Source organism: Papio anubis, chromosome 7 (assembly GCF_008728515.1).
Source record: "Papio anubis isolate 15944 chromosome 7, Panubis1.0, whole genome shotgun sequence".
Taxonomy (NCBI): Eukaryota; Metazoa; Chordata; class Mammalia; order Primates; family Cercopithecidae; genus Papio; species Papio anubis.
Window position 1 is genome coordinate 157,302,693 of NC_044982.1, and position 24,400 is coordinate 157,327,092.

At 41.2% G+C, this 24,400-nt stretch overlaps 1 protein-coding gene across 9 annotated transcripts in view; it reads left to right on the top strand.

The window, feature by feature from the left end:
- HERC2 (HECT and RLD domain containing E3 ubiquitin protein ligase 2) overlaps window positions 1–24,400 on the top strand; it is a 159,131-nt gene that overhangs the window by 19,774 nt on the left and 114,957 nt on the right. For 8 of the 9 annotated variants that reach the window (XM_031668910.1, XM_031668906.1, XM_031668908.1 and 5 more), the window contains 15 exons: window positions 1,304–1,488; window positions 3,391–3,546; window positions 4,218–4,403; window positions 11,025–11,195; window positions 11,580–11,683; window positions 12,687–12,837; window positions 15,569–15,783; window positions 16,057–16,189; window positions 16,296–16,423; window positions 16,516–16,711; window positions 19,402–19,535; window positions 20,077–20,250; window positions 20,328–20,464; window positions 20,582–20,733; window positions 21,335–21,526. In XM_031668910.1, the coding sequence (XP_031524770.1) occupies window positions 1,304–1,488; window positions 3,391–3,546; window positions 4,218–4,403; window positions 11,025–11,195; window positions 11,580–11,683; window positions 12,687–12,837; window positions 15,569–15,783; window positions 16,057–16,189; window positions 16,296–16,423; window positions 16,516–16,711; window positions 19,402–19,535; window positions 20,077–20,250; window positions 20,328–20,464; window positions 20,582–20,733; window positions 21,335–21,526 (2,414 nt within the window). The remainder of the gene's footprint in view (window positions 1–1,303; window positions 1,489–3,390; window positions 3,547–4,217; window positions 4,404–11,024; window positions 11,196–11,579; window positions 11,684–12,686; window positions 12,838–15,568; window positions 15,784–16,056; window positions 16,190–16,295; window positions 16,424–16,515; window positions 16,712–19,401; window positions 19,536–20,076; window positions 20,251–20,327; window positions 20,465–20,581; window positions 20,734–21,334; window positions 21,527–24,400) is intronic. The other variant, XM_031668903.1, reaches the window with a different exon arrangement.

Genomic DNA, 24,400 nt, shown 5'->3' on the forward strand with positions numbered 1-24,400 from the left:
GCTCTTCTCCCCTCCATGTTCCCCTGTCCTGTCAGATTTGCTTTCACACTGATATAAGAGTTAAGTTTCCTTAGGCCGGGTACGGTGACTCACGTCTATAATCCCAGTGCTTTGGGAGGCTGAGGTGGGCGGATCACAAGGTCAGGAAATCGAGACCATCCTGGCTAACATAATGAAACCCCATCTCTACTACAAAAGAAAAAAAAAATACAAAAATTAGCTGGCCGTGGTGGCGCACGCCTGTAATCCCAGCTACTCAGGAGGCTGAGGCAGGAGAATCGCTTGGACCCGGGAAGCAGAAGTTGCGGTGAGCTGAGATCGTGTCACTACACTCCAGCCTGGCCACAAAGCTAGACTCCATCTCCAAAAAAAAAAAAAAGTTACTTTCCTTAAACACACAAAGTGTTATTTTCCTTTCATAACCTTGGTGGGTTGGCATTGCAGACTCCCATTGCAGACTGTCCCGCAGCCTGACACTCCCATTACCTGCACCATCTCTCCCTTGCTTTCTTGTCTTGTTCTCCTGCCCTTGTTTCTTGGTGTTCTGCTAAGGAACCAGAAACATTGACTGCTCTCCTAACTCTACCTTCTGGGAACGTATGTTTCTTCTCTTCTCATCTACCAATGGCTCATGGCTCAAGTCACATCACAGTGTTGGAACTGGAGCCTCTTCTACTTTGTTTGCTGCCGTGCTCTTTGGGCACCTGCTTTGGTCTTCCTTCCCGGACTCCCTGAGCCCTGAGTACCTGCTGCATGGCCCACCCCAGTGCTGCTTGCGAGTAAGGGCTCAAGGTGGACTTGCAAGGCAGATGCGGCAACGCAGGCGAGTCTTGTCTTGAAGAGTAGTATCACATTTCTGTTTGAAATGCAGCTTTGGACAAAAAATAATGACACTGTTTTTTCTTTCTAGAGGGTCAGATATTTCTATATTAGCCTCCTCAAGATTTTAAGTTTCGTTGTCTTAATGTTTACATTCCTTAGACATCGGGTATACAGAAGTACTCCTTTTGAAGCAAGATCCTCTGCAGTTTGGACCACTGCACGCAGCTCCGTAGGCGCACGTTAGTGAGGCACGAGGGCATCATTGTCTCTTTTGAGTCTTCCGTGCCCTTCTGCTCCGTTTTGGCTGAGGTCGTGCTTATTGCAGATAAACCGGACACATTTGGGGAGGGAAGCCAGCTGCAGGTCATCTTCATGTATGATCTGTGTTTGTGATGTTAGTTTGTCATGATTTACCCCATCCCTTTTTCTTTTAAATATAAATAACTTGTTTAATTTTGTAATCCTCTTTTTTCCTGTGTAGAAACATTGCTTCTCAGACTGTGGCCAGATTGAAGGATGTTGCCCGTCGGATTTCATCATGTCTGGACTTTGAGCAGCACAGTCGTGAAAGATCCGCTTCACTGGATTTGTTGCTGCGTTTTCAACGTTTGCTTATTAGTAAACTTTATCCAGGAGAAAGTCTTGGTCAGACCTCAGATATTTCTAGTAAGTTGCTTAAAATGTGAAAGTGTCTTGTATGTGATCGAGGCTTAATTTAGGCTTTTCAACGTGTCCATCCTATATGCCCAGATGTGTAGTTGTTATACGACTAAATGCACCAATTTTGAGGCTTCATTTTGCCTCCACTTTTTTGAGTCAGACCCTTCTGTGTTAGCCTCGTTAACATTTTTAATTTTGTTGTCTTAATATTTAAATTCTTTAGACATCAGTACTAGCATCCTGTAAGTTCAGTTTAGTCTTAGAGAAGATTTATCAGGTTTGTTCCTTGTGCTATGGAATGCTGGAGACTGGCATGATGTAGGAAGTAAACAGTGGCAGCCTATTCATATGTCACATGTGGGAGCCAGCTGGGTGGAATGGGAAGAATTGTTGGAGGAAGACTGGGTTTCAGTTACAGCTCTGCTTAATAGTTTAGACATTAGACCAAGTCTGATGGGGCCAAAGACTTCTCACCTGCAGACTTGGGATGATCCCTGAGGCAGCCTGTGAGGATCAAGAATAGAATGTGTGTAAGTACTCAGTGCTGTGCACTGTCGAGGGAATGGTTCCCCTCCTTGAGCATCCAGGGCAGCGGCTGGCCCTCCTTCATGAGACTTTCTGTCAAGGATGGAAGGGTCTGCTGCTTCCATTAGTATCTTTGTAGCTGTTTTTTTTTCCCAAAGTAACTTAATTACTTTCTGAAGAGTTAGGCTCTTGTCAATAATGGAAACTTTCAGGTTTTAGTAGATGAGTTGATAGCTTGAAAGAGAAAGAGGTGACCATCTTAAAGACAAAGTCACAAGGACTGAAAAGCTATTAAGAACCATGTAGGGGGCCGGGCGCGGTGGCTCACGCCTGTAATCCCAGCACTTTGGGAGGCCCAGGTGGGCGGATCACAAGGTCAGGAATTCAAGACCAGCCTGGCCAACATAGTGAAACCTCGTCTCTACTAAAAATACAAAAAATTAGCTGGGTGTAGTGGCAGGTGCCTGTAGTCCCAGCTACTCTGAAGGCTGAGGCAGGAGAACTCCGTCTAAAAAAAAAAAAAAACTGAAAAGAACCATGTAGGCAGAAAAACTGAAGATGATTTTTTTTTTTTTGAGACGGAGTTTTGCTCTCATTGGCCAGGCTACAGTGCAGTGGCGCAATCTTGGCTCACTGCAACCTCCGCCTTCTGGTTTCAAGAGATTCTCCTGCCTCAGCCTCCCAAGTAGCAGGGATTACAGGCGCCCGCCACCATGCCCAACTAATTTTTTATTTTTTATTTCTAGTAGAGACAGGGTTTCACTGTGTTGGTCAGGCTGGTCTCAAACTGCTGACCTCGTGATCCACCCGCCTCGGCCTCCCAAAGTGCTGGGATTACAGGCGTGAGCCACTGCCCGACAAAACTGAAGATTTTATGGAGCAGAAAAGTGCCTAACTTTGTTTTCTGGGAATAATTTACAAGCTTTTAGGAAACATTTATGTACTAGATATAAAGTTTAAAAAATTTAGAGCTGGGCGTGGTGGTGCATGCCTATAGTTCTAACTACTCAGGAGGCTGACGCAGGAGGATCACTTGAGCCCAGGGGTTCGAATCCAATCTGGGCAACATAGTGAGACCCCGTCTGTAAAAAAAACAAAACAAAACAAAACAAAAACCTTAAATTAAATTATGACTTTAGTATTTATACACCCAAAATTTCTAGGTACTCTGTAGTGCAGGGTATAAAACTTGACATAAAAATACTGCCCCTCCAGTTACATGATATAGAAAGAGCCCAAAGACTAAGGGTTAACAGGCTCCTGTTTGAGAAAATTATTATGGGTAAAAGATGTGTAGATGAGAGTAGCATCATGGAGCAGTTAGTTTGTTTACAGAGAAAAGTTTTAATAGTGAAAATGAAAATTTCTCAATCCTTCTTCAAGGTCCAGAGCTAATGGGCGTTGGTTCCTTGCTGAAGAAGTACACAGCCCTTCTGTGCACACACATTGGAGATATACTGCCTGTGGCAGCCAGCGTTGCTTCTACCAGCTGGCGGCACTTCGCAGAGGTGGCTTGCATTGTGGAAGGGGACTTTACAGGTACCTTTTGTTTCCTGCTTGTGTACATGGTTATTTTAGGAGATAGATGAAAGCTGAAGTGTCTTCTTTCCTGATCAGCCTGCCTGCGTTTACTCTGTAAATTTTCTGGTCCTCCTGCCCTTTCACCTTTGTTTTTTTTTAGTTATTGACAGTTCTGTTGTTAAGCCAGCTGGTATGGGACTCATATCACTTTAAATATAATTGGTAATTTAGACTTATACTTCCATTATTGATACGTCAATAATGAGGTCAGAGGTAATTGTCTAATTTTATTTTGACAGCGTAATAAAAATTAGGTACCTCATTAAGGATCTCAAAAATTCTCATACTACCTGGTATGTTTTAACTTTTTGAGGTTAGAGCATTATTTTTTAGTGTTTTTTTCCTGATGATGAACATATCAATAAACATTTAATTTTCTGAATAGGAGACTCTAGTTCATAGTTCTGTGATTGAAATACAGTGTTTTGGAAAATATTTTTGTAAGTTAAAGGGTTCTGTTTGATAGCTATACCGGTCTCGACATAAAATGTAAGATAGTCCTGTAGAAATATGCTGAAGGACAAACATTTCTTATTTTGTGACTTAGCAGAATTTAAACACAGAACAAGTTTACAAATAGCTTTTATAGGATAAATACTTATTTAAATCTTATTATTTCTTAAATGTAGGTGTTCTCCTTCCAGAACTAGTAGTTTCTATAGTGCTTCTGCTCAGTAAAAATGCTGGTCTCATGCAAGAGGCTGGAGCTGTACCTCTGCTGGGTGGCCTGTTGGAACATCTGGATCGGTTCAACCACCTGGCTCCAGGAAAGGAACGGGATGATCATGAAGAGTTAGCCTGGCCTGGCATAATGGGTACGGCATCTTAAAGGACTTTTACTGAGGAAAGTTTTATTGTCCTTGTCTTACCTATTCTTGCCGTTCAATTTGAAAGAATACAAAGGAAGATCAATTATTTGCCATTTCTACTGATGGTAGTATAAGTGAAAAATGAAGATAATCCAAATCAGAAGAAATGTGGGTCATATATATATTACCCAAATATGTGTGTGTGTGTGTGTGTGTGTCTGTGTATATATTATCTGTCTGTCTGTCTGTCTGTCTATCTATCTATCTATCTTTTTTTTTGACACTACATCTTGCTCTGTTGCCCAGGCTGGAGTGCAGTGTCATGATCTCAGCTCACTGCAACCTCCGCCTCGGGGGCTCGAGTGATTCTCCTGCCTCAGCCTCCTGAGTAGCTGGGACCACAGGTGCATACCACCGTGCCCAGCTTACTTTTGTATTTTCAATAGAGACGGGGTTTCACCATGTTGTCCAGGATGGTCTCGAACTCCTGATCTCAAACGATCCACCCGCCTCTGCCTCCCAAAGTGCTGGGATTACAGGAATGAGCCACTGTGCCTGACTATATTTGGGTTATATTTAAGGAAGATTTTTCCATTAGTAATCCTTGTTAAGTACTGAAATGAAATTTTACGAAGTCCTGGTGCCTCCAGAAGGTGCTGTTGAGGTGGTTATCTGTGGTCCAGCTCAGGAGGCAGAGATCGATACGGGAAGACCCTCCAGAGTCCTCTGGTTGTTTGATGTTAGTGAGATGCGGAATTCCTGGAGTCACCTGAGCACTTCCTGACAGGCATTGCCTGTGGTGCATCCCACATTGGAATGACACTTGTCTTCTCAATGTTTTGAGCTTTGGGTTTTTGAATCTAAGTCACCATGCTTTCTATGGTTCTAGCTTCCTGGACTCAGAATCAGTCAAAATCATGGTTAAACTTTGATTTATATGAAATCTCAAGCTGGGTGGGCTTTTTCTTCTTGTGTTTTAGACCATCATCCCTCTAACATGGGAGCTTAAAACAAGAGGTAGCGGTTGTCCTGAGGAAAACAGCCCCAGGACATTGAACATGGTTTTGTTTTTTTTTTTTTTTTAAAAACAGTCAGTACTTTCAGCACCGTTCTTCCCCTTTTGTTAAGGAGTGAGCTTACGTAGTCATATGTTATTTTGTCTCTCTACTGTCATACAGTTGAGGTGCATTCATTTGCTCAGATCAGCAACTTACTCACTGTAAAGCCTTTTGAAATTGTGATAAGTAACACATACGCAAAAGTACCCAGTACATTCCCGTAATTGATCACAGAGAGAACTGTGTCACAGCCATTCAAGCCTTAGCCTGGATAATGGCAGGACCCTCCCAAACGCTGACTCATCTCTCTGAAAAGTGCCCCTCCCCCTGGGCTGTGTGGTTGTTGCCACCTTACTTCTGATCATCTTATACTAAGTTCTTGTCTCTACCCAACATCGTTTTAATTCTGTCTGTTCTTGGACTTCATATAAGTGGAATTAGACAGTATGTACCTTTTGGTTTCTGAGCTTCGCCCTGTTACTGAGTTCTTTCATTTTTATTGCCATATGTAGTATACTTTTGTTCGAATATGCAACAACCTATTCATTCTACTTGTTGATGGAAATGTAAGTTGTTTCCAGGTTTAGGTTAAATTAATATGTTACCATATCCTTCCACCTAGGTGGGAATACAAGCATGCGCCACCATGCCTGGCTAATTTTTCACTTTTTTGTGGAGACACGGTCTCCCTCTGTTGCCCAGGGTGGTCTCAAACTCCTAGGCTCAAGTGATCCTTCCACTTTGGCCTCCCAAAGTGCTGACGTAAGAGGCATGAGCCAGTGTTCCTGCCAATATGTTAACATTCTTACATCTGTTTCTTTAATCATGCTTTCTGTTTCTTGGTGGGACTCTTGGTTTGTAGAGGATGCCTTTCATACAGAATGCCAGTTTTCCACAGTGATTGTGCTGCTACTCATCTCCACCACAAAGTGAGAATTCTCAGTATTCCACCTCTGTGCCAAGACCTAGCATTGCTGGCACTCCCTGTTTGAGCCATTCTGATGGGTGTCACTGGTATCTCATTGTGGTTTCAATTAGCATTTTCTAGATTAATAGTGAGGTTTGATACCTTTTCATATGTACGTTAATCAGTTGGAAATTCTCTTTTGTGAACTGCCAATTCAAGTTCTGTGCCCATTTTTCTATCTGATTATCTTTTTTTCTTTTTAGTCATTCATATGAGTGTTTTTGTATATTTGGGATATGAACTTTTGGCTCTATTTCTCCTGGAGCTTTTTCTCTCATTGAGGCCTGTGTAGTCACTTAAAAGTGTTTTCTGATGAACAGGAGTAATATTAGTGAAATCCAGTTTGTTAACTATTTTAATGGTTGTTCATTTTGTGCCTTAAGAAATCTTTTTCTTACCCAGATTTTCTTTTATACCTTAAAGTTTTATTGTCTTAACTTTCGTGTTAAGAGCTATAGTGCACTTGGACTTGATTTTTGTGCAAGTTATGAGATAGGGGTCACATGTCACTTTTTTTCCACAGGCATTTTGTCCGTAGCGTCTTTGTGCCACACCTTTGGGTGAAAAGACTGTCCTTGGTCTCTCTTCTGGGGTGCCACCTTTGTCTGAACCAAGTGATTGTCTATACTTGTGTCTGGTCTGATCTTGCAGCTTTTCCCCTAGTGACTTACTGCACTTGCTAGGACCTGTAGTGCATTGTGGAGTAGAAATGGTGACAGTGTGCCTCCTTGCCTTTTTCTTAGTAGCAGAGAAAAAGCTTTCAAGATTTCATACACGAAGTATGATGTTTGTTTTAGGAATTTCTTTGTAAGTATCTTTGAATCTTAAGGATGTTTTCTTCTGTTTCTGCTTTGTGGTGCGGTTTTAACTGTGATTGGATGTTAAATTTCATCAAATGCTTTTCCTACATTACTTGATGATATAATTTTTTTTTCCTATTAAAGTATGAAGTACTGACTTGTCAAATGTTGACTCAGACTTCCATTTCTGGAATAAAACTACTTTAATCTTAATATTGGTCATATGGATAGATATTTGTGGTCTTGGTCTGCTATTTTTAAAAGACAATTTTGCATCTTTATTTGTGATTTTTCTAGATTTTGCATGTCATTTTCCTTGTAATTTTTTCAGTGACCTGTAATTTTATTTTCTTGTAATGCCCTGCAGCTTACTGTTATTGATAACCACCACGTCTTTACTAACAAGGAAGCTGTAATTCAGGAAGAGGATAGGTCCCATGCAACCTCTGTTAGTTTCCATCTGTCCACCAGAGAACGTTAGCTCATCGAGGGAAATACTGGCTGATGGATATGATAGTAGGAAAATGTAATAGACATTCAGGTTTTGGTAACCAAGGTTGTGCTAGTCTTGTAGAGTGAGTAGGAGAATGTTCCTGCCTATTCTTTTCTTGGAAGGGTTTGTATAAGATTGGTAAAATTTGCCATTTAAGTGTACTGTTCAGTGGCATTAAGTACATTCACATTGTTTTACAGCCATCACCACCGCTCATCTCTAGAACTTTTCATTTTTCTCAACCGAAACTATGTATCCATTAAACACCAATTTTCCCCAGCACCTGGCAACTACCATTCTACTTTCTGTCTCTGAATTTGACTACTCCAGGTACCTCATATACATGGAACCATACAGTATTTATCCTTTGGGATTGGCTTATTTCACTTAGCATGTCTTCAAGGTTTATCTGTGTTGTGGAAAGTGTCTGAATGTCCTTACATTTTAAGGTGAAGTCATATTCTGTTATATGAATATATCACATTTTGCTCTCCACCCACCAGCTGATGACACTTGGGTTGTTTCCATCTTTTGGCTATTGTGAATAATGCTGCCATGAATATGGGTGTGTATATCCATCTGCGTCCTTTCTTTTTCTTATTTTTATTTATTTTTTTTGAGACAGAGCCTTGCTCTGTCGCCAGGCTGGAGTGCAGTGGTACGATCTCGGCTCACTGCAACCTCCATCTCCTGGGTTCAAGCAATTCCCCTGCCTCAGCCTCCTGAGTAGCTGGGACTACGGGCGTGCGCCACCACGCCCAGCTAATTTTTTGTATTTTAGTAGAGCTAGGGTTTCACCATGTTGGCCAGGATGGTCTTGTTCTCCTGACCTCGTGAGCCGCCCACCTCGGCCTCCCAAAGTGTTGGGATTATGGGCGTGAGCCACTGCGCCCGGCCTGCTTTTACTTCTTTTGGGTAGATAGCCAGAGGTAGAATTGGTAGATTATATGGTAATTTTATATTTAATTTTTTTGAGGAGCTGCCATAGTGTTTTTCAGAGTGGCTGCACCATTTTGTGTTCCTATCAGTAGTGTGCAGGAGTTCCACTTTCTCCACATCCTTACCAACACTTTTTGTTTTAAAAAAATAGTAACCATCAATGGGTGTGAAGTGGTATCTCATTGTGGTTTTGATTTGTATGTCCCTAATGATTAGTGATGTCAAGCATCTTTTCATGTGCCTATTGACCATTTGCATATCTTTTCTGCAGAAATGTCTATTCAAGTCTTTTGCCCGTGTTTTAATTGGGTTTTTGTCATGTTGGGTTTTAGGAGTTCGTTATATATTCTGGATAGATATGATTTGCAATCTGTTTTGCATTCTTTGGGTTGCCGTATCACTCTTGATAGCGTCCTTTGATGCACAGAAGTGTTCGATTTTGATTAAGTCCAACTTACCTGTATTTTCCTTTTGTTGCCTGTGCTGCTTTTGGTGTCCTATTCAAGACATTGTCACCAAATTCAGTGTCATGAAATATTTCCGCAGTGTGTTCTTTTAAGAATTTTATAGTTTTAGCACTTATTTTTAGGTCTCTGATCAATTTTGAGTTAGTTTTTGTGTGTGGCGTAAGGTAAGGGTCTACCTACGTTCTTTTACATGTGTGTGTCTGGATTTCCCAGTACCGTGCATTGAAAAGGCTCTTCTTTCCCCATTGAGTAGGCTTGGCTCCCATGTCAAAAATCATCTGACCAAATACGTGAGGGATTGTTTTTGGGGTCTCCATTCTGTTCCATGTTTCTATATGTTTGTCTGTTCCAGTGCCATACTCTTCTTTATTATTGCTTTCGTTTTTCTTAGGGTTTAATCTGCTATTTTTCTTGCTTTTTGAGAAATGAATACTTATTAGCATAGTGATTTTTTGTAATGTTTATTATGAAAATTTTCTAACATAGATAAAAGTAGAAAAATAGTAAAATGAATCTAGCTTTAATAGGTGAATACGTTCCCCTCCCATACTTCTCCATATTGTTGATTGATTGGATTATTCTAAAGCATAACTCTGTCTTTAAAACATTTTAAGGCATTTTACATCTTAATGATAAGGATTTAAAGAAAACCCTACAATATCATTATCCTGTCTATTAGATTAACAGTGATCCCTAATCTAACATGCAGTCCATATTACATTTTCCTGGACTATCTCAAAAATGCCTTTTTTAGGTGGTAATTTTGAATTAGGACCTGAGCATGTTCTGCGTATTGGCATTGGTTGACGTATGCTTCTAGTCTCTTTATCCCAACAACATGGCTCCAGGCCCTCCTCTCCCTGTCTCTGATCATACTGTTTTCTTTTTCAAAGAAACAAGTTGGTTATTTTGGAGAACTTCACATTTTCTGAACTTGGTTGGTTGCATTCTCATTCTAGACCAACACGTTCTTCTGTTAGTTACATTCGTCTGCTGGTTAGATCTAGAGGTTTGGCTGGATTTGAATGCAGTCTCGTTGGGTCGATGTTATGTCTGGAGTCATGCTGCATGCTTTCTGTTGGCTCAGGAGGCCTGTAATGTTTGGTGGCTCCCCACTTTAGTTCTGTGACGCTAGACCAGGGAATTCATGTGTTGCGTGTCCTCTATAAAATCCCATACCAACCTTGTCCTCTGCTGTCTGGTTAGCAGGAGGTACCATTTGTACAGGAAGGACATGATCTAAGCTTGACTTCTTGAACTGCCACTTCCCTTTAACTATTTTTCATAATATTGAGTTGGTATCCTAGCACTTCCAAAGGTGACCACCAGTCAGGTTTTCTTTTTTTGAGTATTTTTATGAACCAATAGACTTTTATTGATTTGGTGTTTCTTTTCTTCTTTAGCTTTTTCCACCTAATATACACATTTAAAGGCATAAATGCCCTCAAGCATGCATTTAGTTGTATGTCACCATTTTGATCTGCAGTATTTTTATTATCATTAATTGAACACATTTTCTAATTTCCATAGTCATTTTTTCTTAGAATTTTGAGTTACTTCTAAGTGAGCTTTGTAATTTTCAAATATGTGGATGAATATTTTTATTTATTTATTTTGGATGAATTTTTAAAAACCTATTTCTAATTTAACTGCATTGTCGTCAGCACACGTGCTCTGTAAGTTGATTTCTTTGAAATTTGTTGAGATTTGCTCTATGGCCTGGCATGGCCAGATTTGATATTCATGCTGCCTGTGTGTGGTATTGGTTTCAGAGCCAGGTATACATTTCTCTCATTGTGGTTGTGGATTTGTTTATATCTGCTGTAGTTCTTTCACACAGTTTGTTCTTTTCATTTTACCTGTTGATTGATCAATGGACTGATTCTGGTTTCTGTATATACAGAGTCATTTTTTACAGGTCAGAACTGTAGAAATAATGAAGAAGTGACGCTTATACGCAAAGCTGATTTGGAGAACCATAATAAAGATGGAGGCTTCTGGACTGTGATTGACGGGAAAGTGTATGATATAAAGGACTTCCAGACACAGTCGTTAACAGGAAATAGTATTCTTGGTGAGATTACACTTCTTATTTCATGGTTAAAAGTTATAGCCTGTGTCATTTTAAGCAGAGTATTTGGCTTATAAATGATTTCTTTAGTTTTGTGCCAGCCCCCACATATTTTAATGTATCTATGGCTTTGGTGTCTGTTTTATCAACAAATTCAGCACATTTGAAGAATTTCCTATCATTATGCATTTTTTGTTTTAAGACTTGGAACTCATTTCAAGTTCTGAGTTGGCCCAGGCAACCCTGAGAGACAGTGGGAGGTCATTATACTCTGGTAACCCTCACTTTTGAGTTAAGCGCCTAACTTATTTCCTACTCACTGTTTCTCCTATAGCTCTTCAAGCAAATTGAACTGAACTCATGTTGCTTTTTCCCTTTTTGTTTCAGCTCAGTTTGCAGGGGAAGACCCAGTGGTAGCTTTGGAAGCTGCTTTGCAGTTTGAAGACACTCGGGAATCCATGCATGCGTTTTGTGTTGGCCAGTATCTGGAGGTGAGGCTATATGCCTTGAGTGATGCAGAGGATAGCAAGGGGTACCCTCTGTGTGGTTTGTGACAGGAATATTTGGATCCAGAAGTACTGATATCTGTGTCTTTTGGGGGCATTAGGGATAAATATAAAGATCCTTTAGAAGTTTTGTCATAAATGAATTTACATTTATTCATGTTAAGATCTGTGATGTATTGGTCTTGAAAGATTGTTTTTTAAATAATCAATTTGAGAAATATAGACAGTGTTCCACAAGAAAAGAGGTTAAACTTTGGTCTTATGTAGAAATTTGGAATGGCTTATTATCTTGCGGTATGTATATTTTGGGAAGAACTATGCAGAAGTGTAATTCTTGGCAATAGAAATATGTCCTTCCTATGTATTCATGAACACATAGAATTTATATATTGGGATTAGCTTTCCAGATATCCATAAGTAATAAAATGTATTAAATGCCATTAGGGCAGGGCTTAAAGCATTTTATGAAGAGGAGAATTAACTTTGCTGTAAATATCTTCTGTGACTGGAAAAGTTGAACTCTTGCTTTTTTCAGAGTTCAATTTTTGTTAGAATAAATTTCATTTCCTCCACATGTGTGGTCACAGTCCACTAATACTTGTCATCGAACACTTGTCGTGTCATAGTTTTGTTGCCCAGTGTGTTCCTTATGCATGTAACAATTCATTATATTTTCTGAAGCATGGTGTACAGTCACTTTGGAAACTGACTCCTAAGGAATATTTCAGCCAAATCATGTGTCTGTGCTTTAGTTTTTCTACATAGGGCTGTGCAGTTGCTGCCTGCTTTCTAGGGCGTGTGGGTTTCTGTGGCAGCTGCTGTTACTTGGGCACAGCAGCATTGACTCGTTACAGGATGGAGGGGGAGAACACCCAGAGCACCCCTGGGCTCACATGGTGGTACAGCTGCAGGACACAGCTGTCCTTTTAGTTTTATGTTTTTAATTAATTCTGTTTCCTCAGATTGATGATGAAATTTATTTTTCCAGCCTGACCAAGAAGTTGTCACCATACCAGATCTGGGAAGTCTCTCTTCACCTCTGATAGACACAGAGAGGAATCTGGGCCTGCTTCTTGGATTACACGCCTCCTATTTAGCAATGAGCACACCGCTGTCTCCTGTTGAGATTGAATGTGCCAGTAAGAAAATCTTTGCTGTTTGCTGATTAGCAGATTATTTTTTTTGAACTGTAAGTGCCATTAAGAGTGGGAGAGGGCCAGGCACAGTGGTTCTTGCCTGTAATCCCAGCACTTTGGGAGGTTGAGGCAGGTGAATTGCTTGAGGTCAAGAGTTTGAGACCAGCCTGGGCAACATGGCAAAACCCCATCTCTACAAAAAATACAAAAATTAGCCAGGCATGGTGGCACGTATGTGTAGTCGCAGATACTCAAGAGGCTGAGGTAGGAGGATCGCTTGAGCCTGGGAGGTTGAGGCTGCAGTGAGTTGTGATCATACCACTGCACTCCAGCCTGGGTGACACAGCAAGACTCTCTCTTTAAAAAAGTAGGAGATGGCCAGATGGTGGCTCATGCCTGTAATTCCAGCAATTTGGGAGGCTGAGGCAGGTGAATCACCTGAGGTCAGGAGTTTGAGACCAGCCTGGTCAACGTGGTGAAACCCCATGTCTACTAAAAATGCAAAAATTAGCTGGGCATGGTGACAGGCGCCTGTAATCCCAGTTACTCGGAAGGCTGAGGTAGGAGAATTGCTTGAACACAGGAGACAGAGGTTATAATGAGCCGAGATCACGCCACTGCACTCTAGCCTCGGTGACAAGAGCAAGACTCCGTCTCAAAAAAAAAAAAAGAAAAAAAGTGGGAGAGGAGGATTCAACACAGTGATGATGATAAAAAAAAATAATAATAATAAGGATAGTGAGACTCAATCCGGTAGAAACAGCTGTGAGTGGCTGTCATTTGCCCTCATGGTCTGTTGCTGCAGAGGAAGCTAAAAAGTGTGCAGGAATGTGTACCCGTCTACCCTGTGGTGGTCTCACATATTTGCAGCCTCTGCCTGATGGGCGCAGCATGGCTTTTGTCGCTCTACATGCCCAGAAGTTGCACAGAATGTGGATCAGCTGTCCTCTCAGGGGACAGCATTCTATTTGAGGACTGTGTTTTTACCAGACCAGGCTCAAGTCACTTATATTTCAGGATGGCAACCTTTGTAACCACCTAAAATAATAAGTTTCTTCCTGTCTCCTAAGATGGTTTTACATTTTTCTTCATGTAGTTGTGCATTTCCCATCTGTCTGTCTATCCATCCATGTGAGCAGCTTCTGTTGAGCAGTCGCCTGGTGCAGTTACCACGCTAGGTGTTTGGGATGCAGGGATGGATAGGACACGCCTCCACTTTCAGCTGCTGCTTGTTGATGAGCCAGCATTCTAAGCAGGTCACGTTACAGGGTGGTGAATGGTGAAATGGAGACATTCATACATGGTTTTGGGAGAAGAAAGGCTTCACATGGGCAGCAGTCCTGAAATTGCGTGAGGGAGCATTCTGGACAGAAAACACAGGGGTGTCAAGGGCACTGCTGAGAGGAGCAGGGCTTTCCTGCTGCTTGTGAGAGTGGGTGTGGCAGAAGGCTGGTGGGGAAGGAAGATCTTGGTGCCCACACAGCCCCCCGTTGGGTGGACCTTTGTGCAGTGCTGGGTGCTGGACTGCCTGTGGTGCCCTCTGAGGTGGCAGCTTCCCTCCCTCCTCCTTGAGGCTCGTTGCTTGCCAGAAGATGGGCTTTGCTTAAATTGGCAAGGAGGGCAGGGCTGGTGAGCTCCAGGGCAAAGGGTGCCATGGGCCCTGGCAGGTGGGTCCGATCCACAGGAGGATCAGAGGCTTATCTTGGAGCAGTAAGGAGGGGCTGTCCTGTGCTTAAAGAGAGGGGGCCAGGGAGAGTCGGCACTGGATTTGTGTTTCAGAAGAACGCATGTGGTGGGTTGGGGAATGATCCTGAGTGCTCTAAAATCTTAATGTCCAGTAAAAGAACACTAAGTGCATCCCCACTTTGATGGCTTGGATTTGGAGCAGTATTTGATAACACAGATCGTTAATGGAGATCTGTAGTGGTGCACATACTAATTTTGTGTGTTTGTGCTGCTCCCTCAAGTTACCATAGGCAGTTGTAGTTGACATTCACACTGGCTGATCCCATGCCTTGCACTACGCACAGGTCTCCTTTCCAGTCCATTAGCCCTCCCATCTCTAAGGATCTATCCTTCATTAAAGATTGTGTTTGTTAAATATTTTCTTCTTTTCATTCCTTTATAAGTGGTCTAGGAATACATAGCCTACCCTGACGATGTAATTCTTTGTGGAAACCCTTCAGATGTGCTGTTCCCTGCCTGGATACTCAGCGTCTTGGTCTTATTCCCCATCTTAGCTCTGTTATTGCTTCCACAAGTCCCTTACTGACCCTCAGAACAGCAGTGGTCTGTCTTCCAGTCTCCCTGGTACCCCCACAGTCATCCGTTGCACACAGTTTCGGACCTGAAATCCTGTGATTAGTTGTGTCAGCGGTGCCCTTTGCTGCCCTCCCTGTTACAATGTGCAACTCAGTCTTCACACGGTATCTATGGAACCCGGCAGCTGCAGGCAGAGCACAGGTATCCAGTGAATGTTGGGCTGGGACTACGATCCTGAGTTCCAGTGCCATGCCTGAGGCGTGTGGAATCACCAGGAGTGTGTTCACGTAGATAGAGGAATTATAAGTCAACCTGTGTAAACATGTTAGGTGGAGCTCTTTCATAAGAATGATGCTGAATTTCACCTTCTAAATTGAGTGATCAGTTGAGCATCTTTTTTTTTCTTTTTTTAGTATTTATTTTGAGTTGTGCACTTGAGTTTCTCTTTCATGTTTGCGTGTGCATTTTCTAGAGTGGCTTCAGTCATCCATCTTCTCTGGAGGCCTGCAGACTAGCCAGATCCACTACAGCTACAACGAGGAGAAAGATGAGGACCACTGCAGCTCCCCAGGGGGCACACCTGCCAGCAAATCTCGACTCTGCTCCCACAGACGGGCCCTGGGGGACCATTCCCAGGCATTTCTGCAAGCCATTGCAGACAACAACATTCAGGATCACAACGTGAAGGTGAGCTAGGCCTCCTCCCACTGCCACCTCAGTGCTCTGTTTATCTGAGGACTTTGACATAGGAATACTTATGTGCTCTTTGGTTAACATAGCACAGGCGTTGTTTCATGTATTATTTGGAGGGTTTTGAGGTGAGAACCTGATTCTGTTAACATGCTAGTGAGGCTTCAGAAGCATTACTGATTGCAAGTGTGTCAGAAGCTGTGGCATGTTTAAGATTTGTGAAGACTCTCTGGGCGGCCCTGAAGTTACCTCCCGCTGTTTCTGTTGCAGGACTTTTTGTGTCAAATAGAAAGGTACTGTAGGCAGTGCCATCTGACCACACCGATCACGTTTCCTCCGGAGCATCCCGTGGAAGAGGTCGGTCGCTTGCTGTTATGTTGCCTCTTAAAACATGAAGATTTAGGTATGGAGCTCAATATCTGTGTACTTAACTATACTGCAGATTCCTCGACTAACCTGCGGTATATATTCATTCTTTCCCTGTGCTTCTTTTAAATGTCTTTTTACAGGTCATGTGGCATTATCTTTAGTTCATGCAGGTGCACTTGGTATTGAGCAAGTAAAGCACAGAGCGTTGCCTAAGTCAGTGGTGGATGTTTGTAGAGTTGTCTACCAAGCAAAATGTTCGCTCATTAAGGTGACAGATTTTAATTCTTTTTATTCTGTGCTTTGCAGACAGTTGCTGAAATATTTGTTGTTAAAGTTGTCTTTTCCTGGTTAACTTTGCAGACTCATCAAGAACAGGGCCGTTCTTACAAGGAGGTCTGCGCTCCTGTCATCGAACGTTTGAGATTCCTCTTTAATGAATTGAGACCTGCTGTTTGTAATGACCTCTCTATAATGTCTAAGTTTAAATTGTTAAGTTCTTTGCCCCGTTGGAGGAGGATAGCTCAGAAGATAATTCGAGAACGAAGGAAAAAGAGAGGTAAGAATGTAAAAGGACAGAAGATACTGTTAAAGCGTGTGCTTCACCCTGCCTCGTTGGATCTGTGATTTCAGAGTGAAGTTTCTCTACTGTTGATTCCATGTGACGTTTCTACCTGCTGCCATCATTTTTATGTATAGTTATGATTAAATGCAGAAATCTCGCTTATTTTTCCAAGAGATCTATGAGGCAGTTTAGGAATTGAGTGTGGTATGATTTGGTTACTAGTAAATTGATGTTGAAAACCTAAATAATCTTTACTAAATTGATGGGGACAAGGAAGTATTTTTATTAGTTGTCCTGGTAATGAGATATAATGGGAACATTTAAACTTACGGCCATTCTTCTAAAGAAATGTTTTTTGTTGGGAAATATTGAGTATTCTGATACGTGGAGAATTAGAAAGGGAAGCTAAAAGAGTTACTGACGTTTTCCTGGAAGTGGCTATGTAAGGGTACAGAAAGGTCTTGTTGCATTAAATCCAAATTTGAGTAAAAATGCTTAGAAATTATAAAATAGTTTAGAATTTAGTCACTTGTGATTATAAATAAACTACAGAAATTTCTGATTATATTCTTTTTTTTTTTTTCTTTTGAGACGGAGTCTTGCTCTGTCACCAGGCTGGAGTGCAGTGGCACGATCTCAGCTCACTGCAACCTCCGCCTCCCAGGTTCAAGCGATTCCCCTGCCTCAGCCTTCCAAGTAGCTGGGATTATAGGCAAGTGCCACCACGCCCAGCTAATTTTTGTGTTTTAGTAGAGACGGTTTCACCATGTTGGCTGAGATGGTCTTGATCTCCTGACCTCATGATGTGCCTGCCTCGGCCTCCCAAAGTGCTGGGATTACAGGCGTGAGCCATCGCGCTCGGCCTCTGATCATATTCTTATGACTTATACTGATTTACTCTCAAACCTGCTTATTGAACAGTATTAATTACTGAGTTTCTGATGGGCATTTTGAACAATAAGCTTATGAAAGACTGAAGTGTTTTAGAAGCCATCTAAGTTGATTGTTCTGAACAAACCCTACACCGTAACAGCCTGTCTGCATCCAGTGAGTGCTCCGAATCAGGCAGTCACAGCAGTCACGCTGCTGCGATTCCTTTAACCCAGGCACACAGGAACTCAGCCCGGACCCAGAGACAGGCCTGTCTCAGCATGAGGGAGAGAGACTCCACCATTTGCCATCTCATATCTGTGGGTTCTGAGCCCACACTGTCACTTTTAGAGTTTCTTGTGGGTTTATAGATTTATTGTGCGTTGTTTCAAGCTGGTTTTCTTTTTCTTTTTTTGGAAATTAAGTAACTTATAAAGATTAAGTGATTAATATTCCTGTTGCTGTGTCAGGGATCCCCGAGCCCTGTCTCAGGCTTAATGATTCACTAAAAGGACTCAGAAGAGCTGTTATACTCACAGCTGTGGTTTTTTACTGCAAAAAGCATACAGATTAAGATTAGCAAAGGGAAGGGTACTTAGAGGGAAGTCCAGAGAAAACTAGGAACAAGCTTCTGGTGTTTCTCCCCAGTGGCGTCGTTTGGATGTGCTTTGCTCTCCCAGCAACAGTGTGTCACATCATGTGTGAAGAGCTGTTAACCAGGCCAGCGCACCTGAGCCTTGAGTCTAGAGTTTTTATTGGGGGCCAGTCACAAGCACAGGCAGTGCCCATGTGACTGACCTCAATTACTTAGACTCTGGTGCCTCAGCGCAAAAACAAATGGTCCCTCTAGAGTCACATCATTAGCATAATCTACCTGCCTGACTACTGCCACAAGGTCCTGGGTGTCAGGTATACCAAAAAACTTACCAGGCAGGATGTTCCGAGGACTCAGAGCTCAGCTCCTAGAAGAAGGACCAATCCTGAAGGGACAGACCTTCCTTGGGCATTTGCAGGGTTTGAGCAACCCCAGCCTGCTATGTTAACTCTTCACTGCCCAGGTGTGTTATCATGTTGCTTATTTTTTATATTATATGCTGAAGAGATTTAGACCAAAAATTTTAAAAGAGATAAAATATAGGGAGGAAATTCCACATATCACAATGAATTCAATTGATTTAGTTACACACTAACAGAACCCCTGAACTGGACCAGGGTGGACAAGCCAGGAACTGTGGGCCAAATTCCACCTCTTGTTTGCTTTGTGTTGGCCAGGTACTAAGACCTTTTTTTTTTTTTCCAGTTTGAAATTGTTTTTTAAAAATTAGAAGAAGTATATTATTTTTGACACATGAAAATTACATGAAGTTAAAATTGTAGCACCATAAATAAAGTTTTATGGGAGCACAGCCACACCTCTTGTTTTATTTGTGGTTACCTTTTGTGCTACAGCAGCAGAGTTGAGTATTTGCAATAGACTGCATGGCCTGAAAGACTCAAACATTCACCCGCCAGCGCTTGAGGAAGAGCTCGCTCTGAAAGACTCAAGCGTTCACTATCTGGCGCTTGAGGAAGAGCTTGCTGGCTGCCGGGCTTCCCTGGCTTCGGGGCTTCTCCCCGTGTCGCACTCTCAGTTTGTCTTTTTGTTCTGCCGTGGTGGTCATTTCACTTTTGTGGTTTGAGCATTGCAATTTATAATGATGTTCACATGTTTATTTGAATGAAATATTTGTCCTTCATGCAAATCTAAATATTTCTTAATTTAAAATTATATTTAAGTGTATGATTTTTATAGAAAATGATGTTTTAAAATACAGTTCCTAAGAAGCCAGAATCTACGGATGATGAAGAAAAAATTGGAAATGAAGAGAGTGATTTAGAAGAAGCTTGCATTTTGCCTCATAGTCCAATAAATGTGGACAAGAGACCCATTGCAATTAAATCACCCAAGGTGCAGTATTTTCTGTGATTCTGAGGTTAGCTGAATAGAGTCATAGCACGTAGCACAGGAATCCCCAAGTCTTGTACCTCTCTACCTGAGCGTCTGGAGGGAGGAACGGGTGGTGGTTAGAAATACGGCCCCAGGGATGCTTCATGAACTGGACTTATGATGTCCTGGTCAGAGCTGTAGCTGGAGAAGGGTTTCCTTTTATTTTTGGTACTAGATTGTGTCATTAATTATTCACCATTCATTCCTTAACTATATTCTTTGTTCCAGAAACAGTGCTGGGCACTGTGGTTATTAATATGAACCATCACTTAATTTTGTATGCCAAGCTAGCCTGTTCCAACATATATTAGTATAGAGATTATAAATTCACTTATATTTATAGCATAGTTTTAAAACCATGTATTACTTACTAAATTTAACATATTTTAACCAATTTAAACCTGTGAGCATTGTTTATTTATATTTTACTTGAATAACTTTTAGAGCACAGTTTAATATTAAATAGGATAGACTAATGATGAAAATTGGTTTCCTCTGTTAGGACAAATGGCAGCCGCTGTTGAGTACTGTTACAGGTGTTCACAAATACAAGTGGTTGAAGCAGAATGTTCAGGGTCTTTATCCGCAGTCTCCACTCCTCAGTACAATTGCTGAATTTGCCCTTAAAGAAGAGCCAGTGGATGTGGAAAAAATGAGAAAGTGCCTACTAAAACAGGTAAAATTTGAAGAGAAATGCTTCTGTGCATTGGGTAATGTATATAACACTTAACTGTATGCATTGATATTTTGCAGTTGGAGAGAGCAGAGGTTCGCCTGGAAGGGATAGATACAATTTTAAAACTGGCAAGCAAGAATTTCTTACTTCCATCTGTGCAGTACGCGATGTTTTGTGGATGGCAAAGACTTATTCCTGAGGGAATCGATATAGGGTAAAACGTTATCCTGTTTTTTTCATAATTAAGGAAGCTGTGGCAACAAAATGTTGTTCTGTAGTAGTTAGAAGTCTGGCAGTGTCCCGAGTCAAATTCTTTATCTTTATTTGAAAGGGAACCTCTTACTGATTGTTTAAAGGATGTTGATTTGATCCCCCCTTTTAATCGGATGCTGCTGGAAGTCACCTTTGGCAAGCTGTATGCTTGGGCTGTTCAGAACATTCGAAATGTTTTGATGGATGCCAATGCCAAATTTAAAGAGCTTGGTGAGTCAACAATTGCATCAATGTTATTTTATATTTTGGCTTTAATTATGTGTAGTGGAAACTTGCAAATGCCAATTTTTGCTTTTGAGAAGACTTTAATAACTTTGTACTTTGTACTTGTATTTCAGCTTTCTCAGATTTTAAACAAAACTTTAAAATTTAGCAGGAGACACAATGTTGAAGTACTCTAGTATAACATTTTTACATTTTGACATTTTTATGTGTATCACCACATACCCTAAAGTGTCTGTGTCCTATATTAATATTATTTCCTGCATAGTTGGAGCATCTACAGAGAGTTGATTGGATTGGTTTTGTGGATGAAAAGCGAGACATAACTTTCATATTTGAAATGGAAGGAATGGAATAGGGCACCAGGGTATTCGGAGAGCAGCATGCTAAGTCCTGTAGACAGATGGAACAACCTGTGCTTGGAGTGCAGGGGATAGGTTCATTGTGCAGCATGACAGAGCTGCACACTCTGTGGAAATCCACTGAAAAATAGATGTTTAAAGTAATCGCCAATGCTTTCTGCATTACGTTTATTCTTGTATCTTGTATCCATGCACAAGAAATGTAAGTAGGTGCCAATGCTCATTAGGTATCCAGCCGGTTCCCCTGCAAACCATTACCAATGAGAACCCGTCAGGACCGAGCCTGGGGACCATCCCACAAGCCCGCTTCCTCCTGGTGATGCTCAGCATGCTCACCCTGCAGCACGGTGCAAACAACCTCGACCTCCTGCTCAATTCCGGCACGCTGGCCCTCACGCAGACGGCGCTGCGCCTGATTGGTAGGTCTGCACCGGCTTGAGAGCCTTTGGGAAAACATCAAGATTTTGCTTTGATGTCTTTCTTTTTTTTTTGTTTTAAAACTTTTTGTGAATTATGGTAAGACACAAATAGCAGAAAGTGTACCATTTTAACGTCGCAATTCAGCAGTATTAAATACATTCACACTTTTCTAGAGTCATCACCACCATCTAGTTGTAGAATTTTTTCATCACTATAAATGCACCCCATTTAGCAATCAGTCCTGACTCCCCTGCCCTCCAGCCTCTAGGAGTCACAAATCTGCTTTCTCTGTCTATGGATTTGCATATCCTGGATATTTCATATAAATGGAATCATACCAGTTGTGGCCTTTGTGTCTGGGTTATTTCATATCAGTACTTTATTTTTATTGCTGAAAAAGACTTCCTTGTATGAATATATAACATTTTGTTTATTCATTTATCTGTTGATGGACATTTGGGTTGGTTTTGCCTTTTGACTTGTGAATAGTGCTGCTAGGAACGTTTATATACAAATACTTGTTTGAACACTTGTTTCTAGTTCTTTTGATTATACACCTAGGACTGGAATTACAGGGTCATATGGTACAACTATGTGTAACTTACTAAGAAACTACCAAACTTTTCCACCGTGTGATATCATTTTACATTCCCACCACCAGTGGACAGGATTCCCAGGTTCCAGGGTTCCAGTTTCTCTACTTCCCTGCCAACACAAACACTATTTTTTGTGGGATTTCTTTTTTTTTTTTTTTGGATTAAGACCATCCTAGTGGGTGTGAAGTGGTATCTCATTGTGATTTTGATTCGCATTTCACTGATGATGAATGATGATTGAGCTTCTTTACATGTTTGCGCTTGTTGGCCATTTGTATATCTTCTTTGGAGAAGTGTCTATTCAAGTCCCTTTCTCCTTATTTTTTATTTTATTTTTTTGAGACAGAGTCTCACTCTGTCGCCCAGGCTGGAGTGCAGTGGCACAATCTTGGCTCACTGCAACCTCCACCTCCCGGGTTCAAGTGATTCTTATGCCTCAGCCTCCCAAGTAGCTGGGATTATAGTCACACACCACCACACCTGGCTAATTTTTGTATTTTTAGTAGAGATGGGGTTTCGCCATGTTGGCCAGGCTGGTCTCGAACTCCTGACCTCGGGTGATCTGCCCGCCTCAGCCTCCCAAAGTGCTGGGATTACAGGTCTGAGCTACTGCGCCCAGCCCCTTTGTCCTTTTTAAATAGGGTTGTTTGTCATCTTTTTGTTGTATCAATAAATGCACTATATAAGTGTACCAAACAAATAAAGAAGAATTAACACCAGTCCTCAGACTCTTTAAAAATTTCGTGTATCCTAGACCTTCACAGATCTATAGACCTTTATCAGATATATAATTTGAGGATATTTTCTCCTGTTCTCTGGATTGTATTTCCTTTGATACAGAAGTTTTTTATTTTGATGAAGTTCAGTTTATCTGTTTTTCTTTTATCATCTGTGCTTTTGATATCATATCCAAAAAGCCATTTCCAAATACAAGATTGATGAAGATTATCCTCATGTTTTCTTCTGTAAGTTTTATAGTTTTAGCTCTTATATTTAGATCTTTGGTCCATTTTTAGGTAATTTTTTTTACACCGTGTGAGGTAAGAGTCTAACCTTTTTCTTTTGATTATCTGATTGTTTCAATACCACTTGTTGAGGACTGTTCTTCCCTGAAGTTCTCAGTACCCTTGGCAAAAATCAGTTGGCTGTAGGTATTTAGATTTACTTCTGGACTCTCAATTACATTATCACATTCTATATGTCGATAATTATGTGGGTACCACACTGTTTTGAACATCGTAGTTTTGTACTGTTTTAGCATTGAGAAGTGTGTTTTCTTTCTCAAGATTATTTTGGCTTCTTTGGGTCCCTTGCATTTTCATATGAACATCAAGGCTGGCTTTTCCATATCTGCAAAAAAGACCATTGGGATTTTTGCTAGGGATTGAATGTGTAGATTGTTTTGGGGAATAGTGCCATCTTAGCAATGTTAACATCCATTCTCTGAATGTGGAATGTCTTTCCATTTATTTCTTTCCTCTTTAATTTCTTTCAGCAATATTTTATTGTTTTACAGTTATCAGGGTAATAATTGCCTCATAGAATGAACTAGGTAGTGTACCCATGTATTCTGTTTTTAGAAGAGTTTGAGGATTGGTGTCAATTTTGCTTTAAATGTTTGGTAGAGTTGACCAGCTAAGCTTTTCTTTGTTGAAAGATATTTGATTACCGATTCAATCTCTTCACTGGTTATGGGTCTTTTCAGGTTTTCTATTTCTTCTGGAGTCAGTTCAGGTAATTTATGTTTCTAGGAATTCGTTCATTTTATCTAGGCTATTTTATTTGTTGGCATACTGGCATACAGTTGTTCACAGTGTTCTTTTACAATCTTTTTTATTTTTATGTTGGTAGTGCTGTCTCCACTTACATTTCTGATGTTAGTTATTTGCATCTTCTCTCTTTTTTTCTTTTTTCTTTTTTTCTTTTTTTTTTTGAGATGGAGTCTCGCTCTGTTGCCAGGCTGGAGTGCAGTGGCGCAGTCTTGGCTCACTGCAACCTCCGCCTCCCGGATTCAAGCGATTCTCCTGCCTCAGCCTCCCGAGTAACTGGGACTACAGGTGCGCACTACCACGGCCAGCTAATTTTTTTGTATTTTTAGTGGAGATGGGGTTTTACCATGTTAACCAGGATGGTCTCGATCTCTTGACCTCGTGATCCGCCCACCTCAGCTTCCCAAAGCGCTGTAAGCCACCTCGCCTGGCCTCTTTTTTTCTTAATTTAGCTAAAAGTTTGTCAGTTTTTTTGTTCTTGCCAGAAACGGAACTTTTGGTTCTGTTG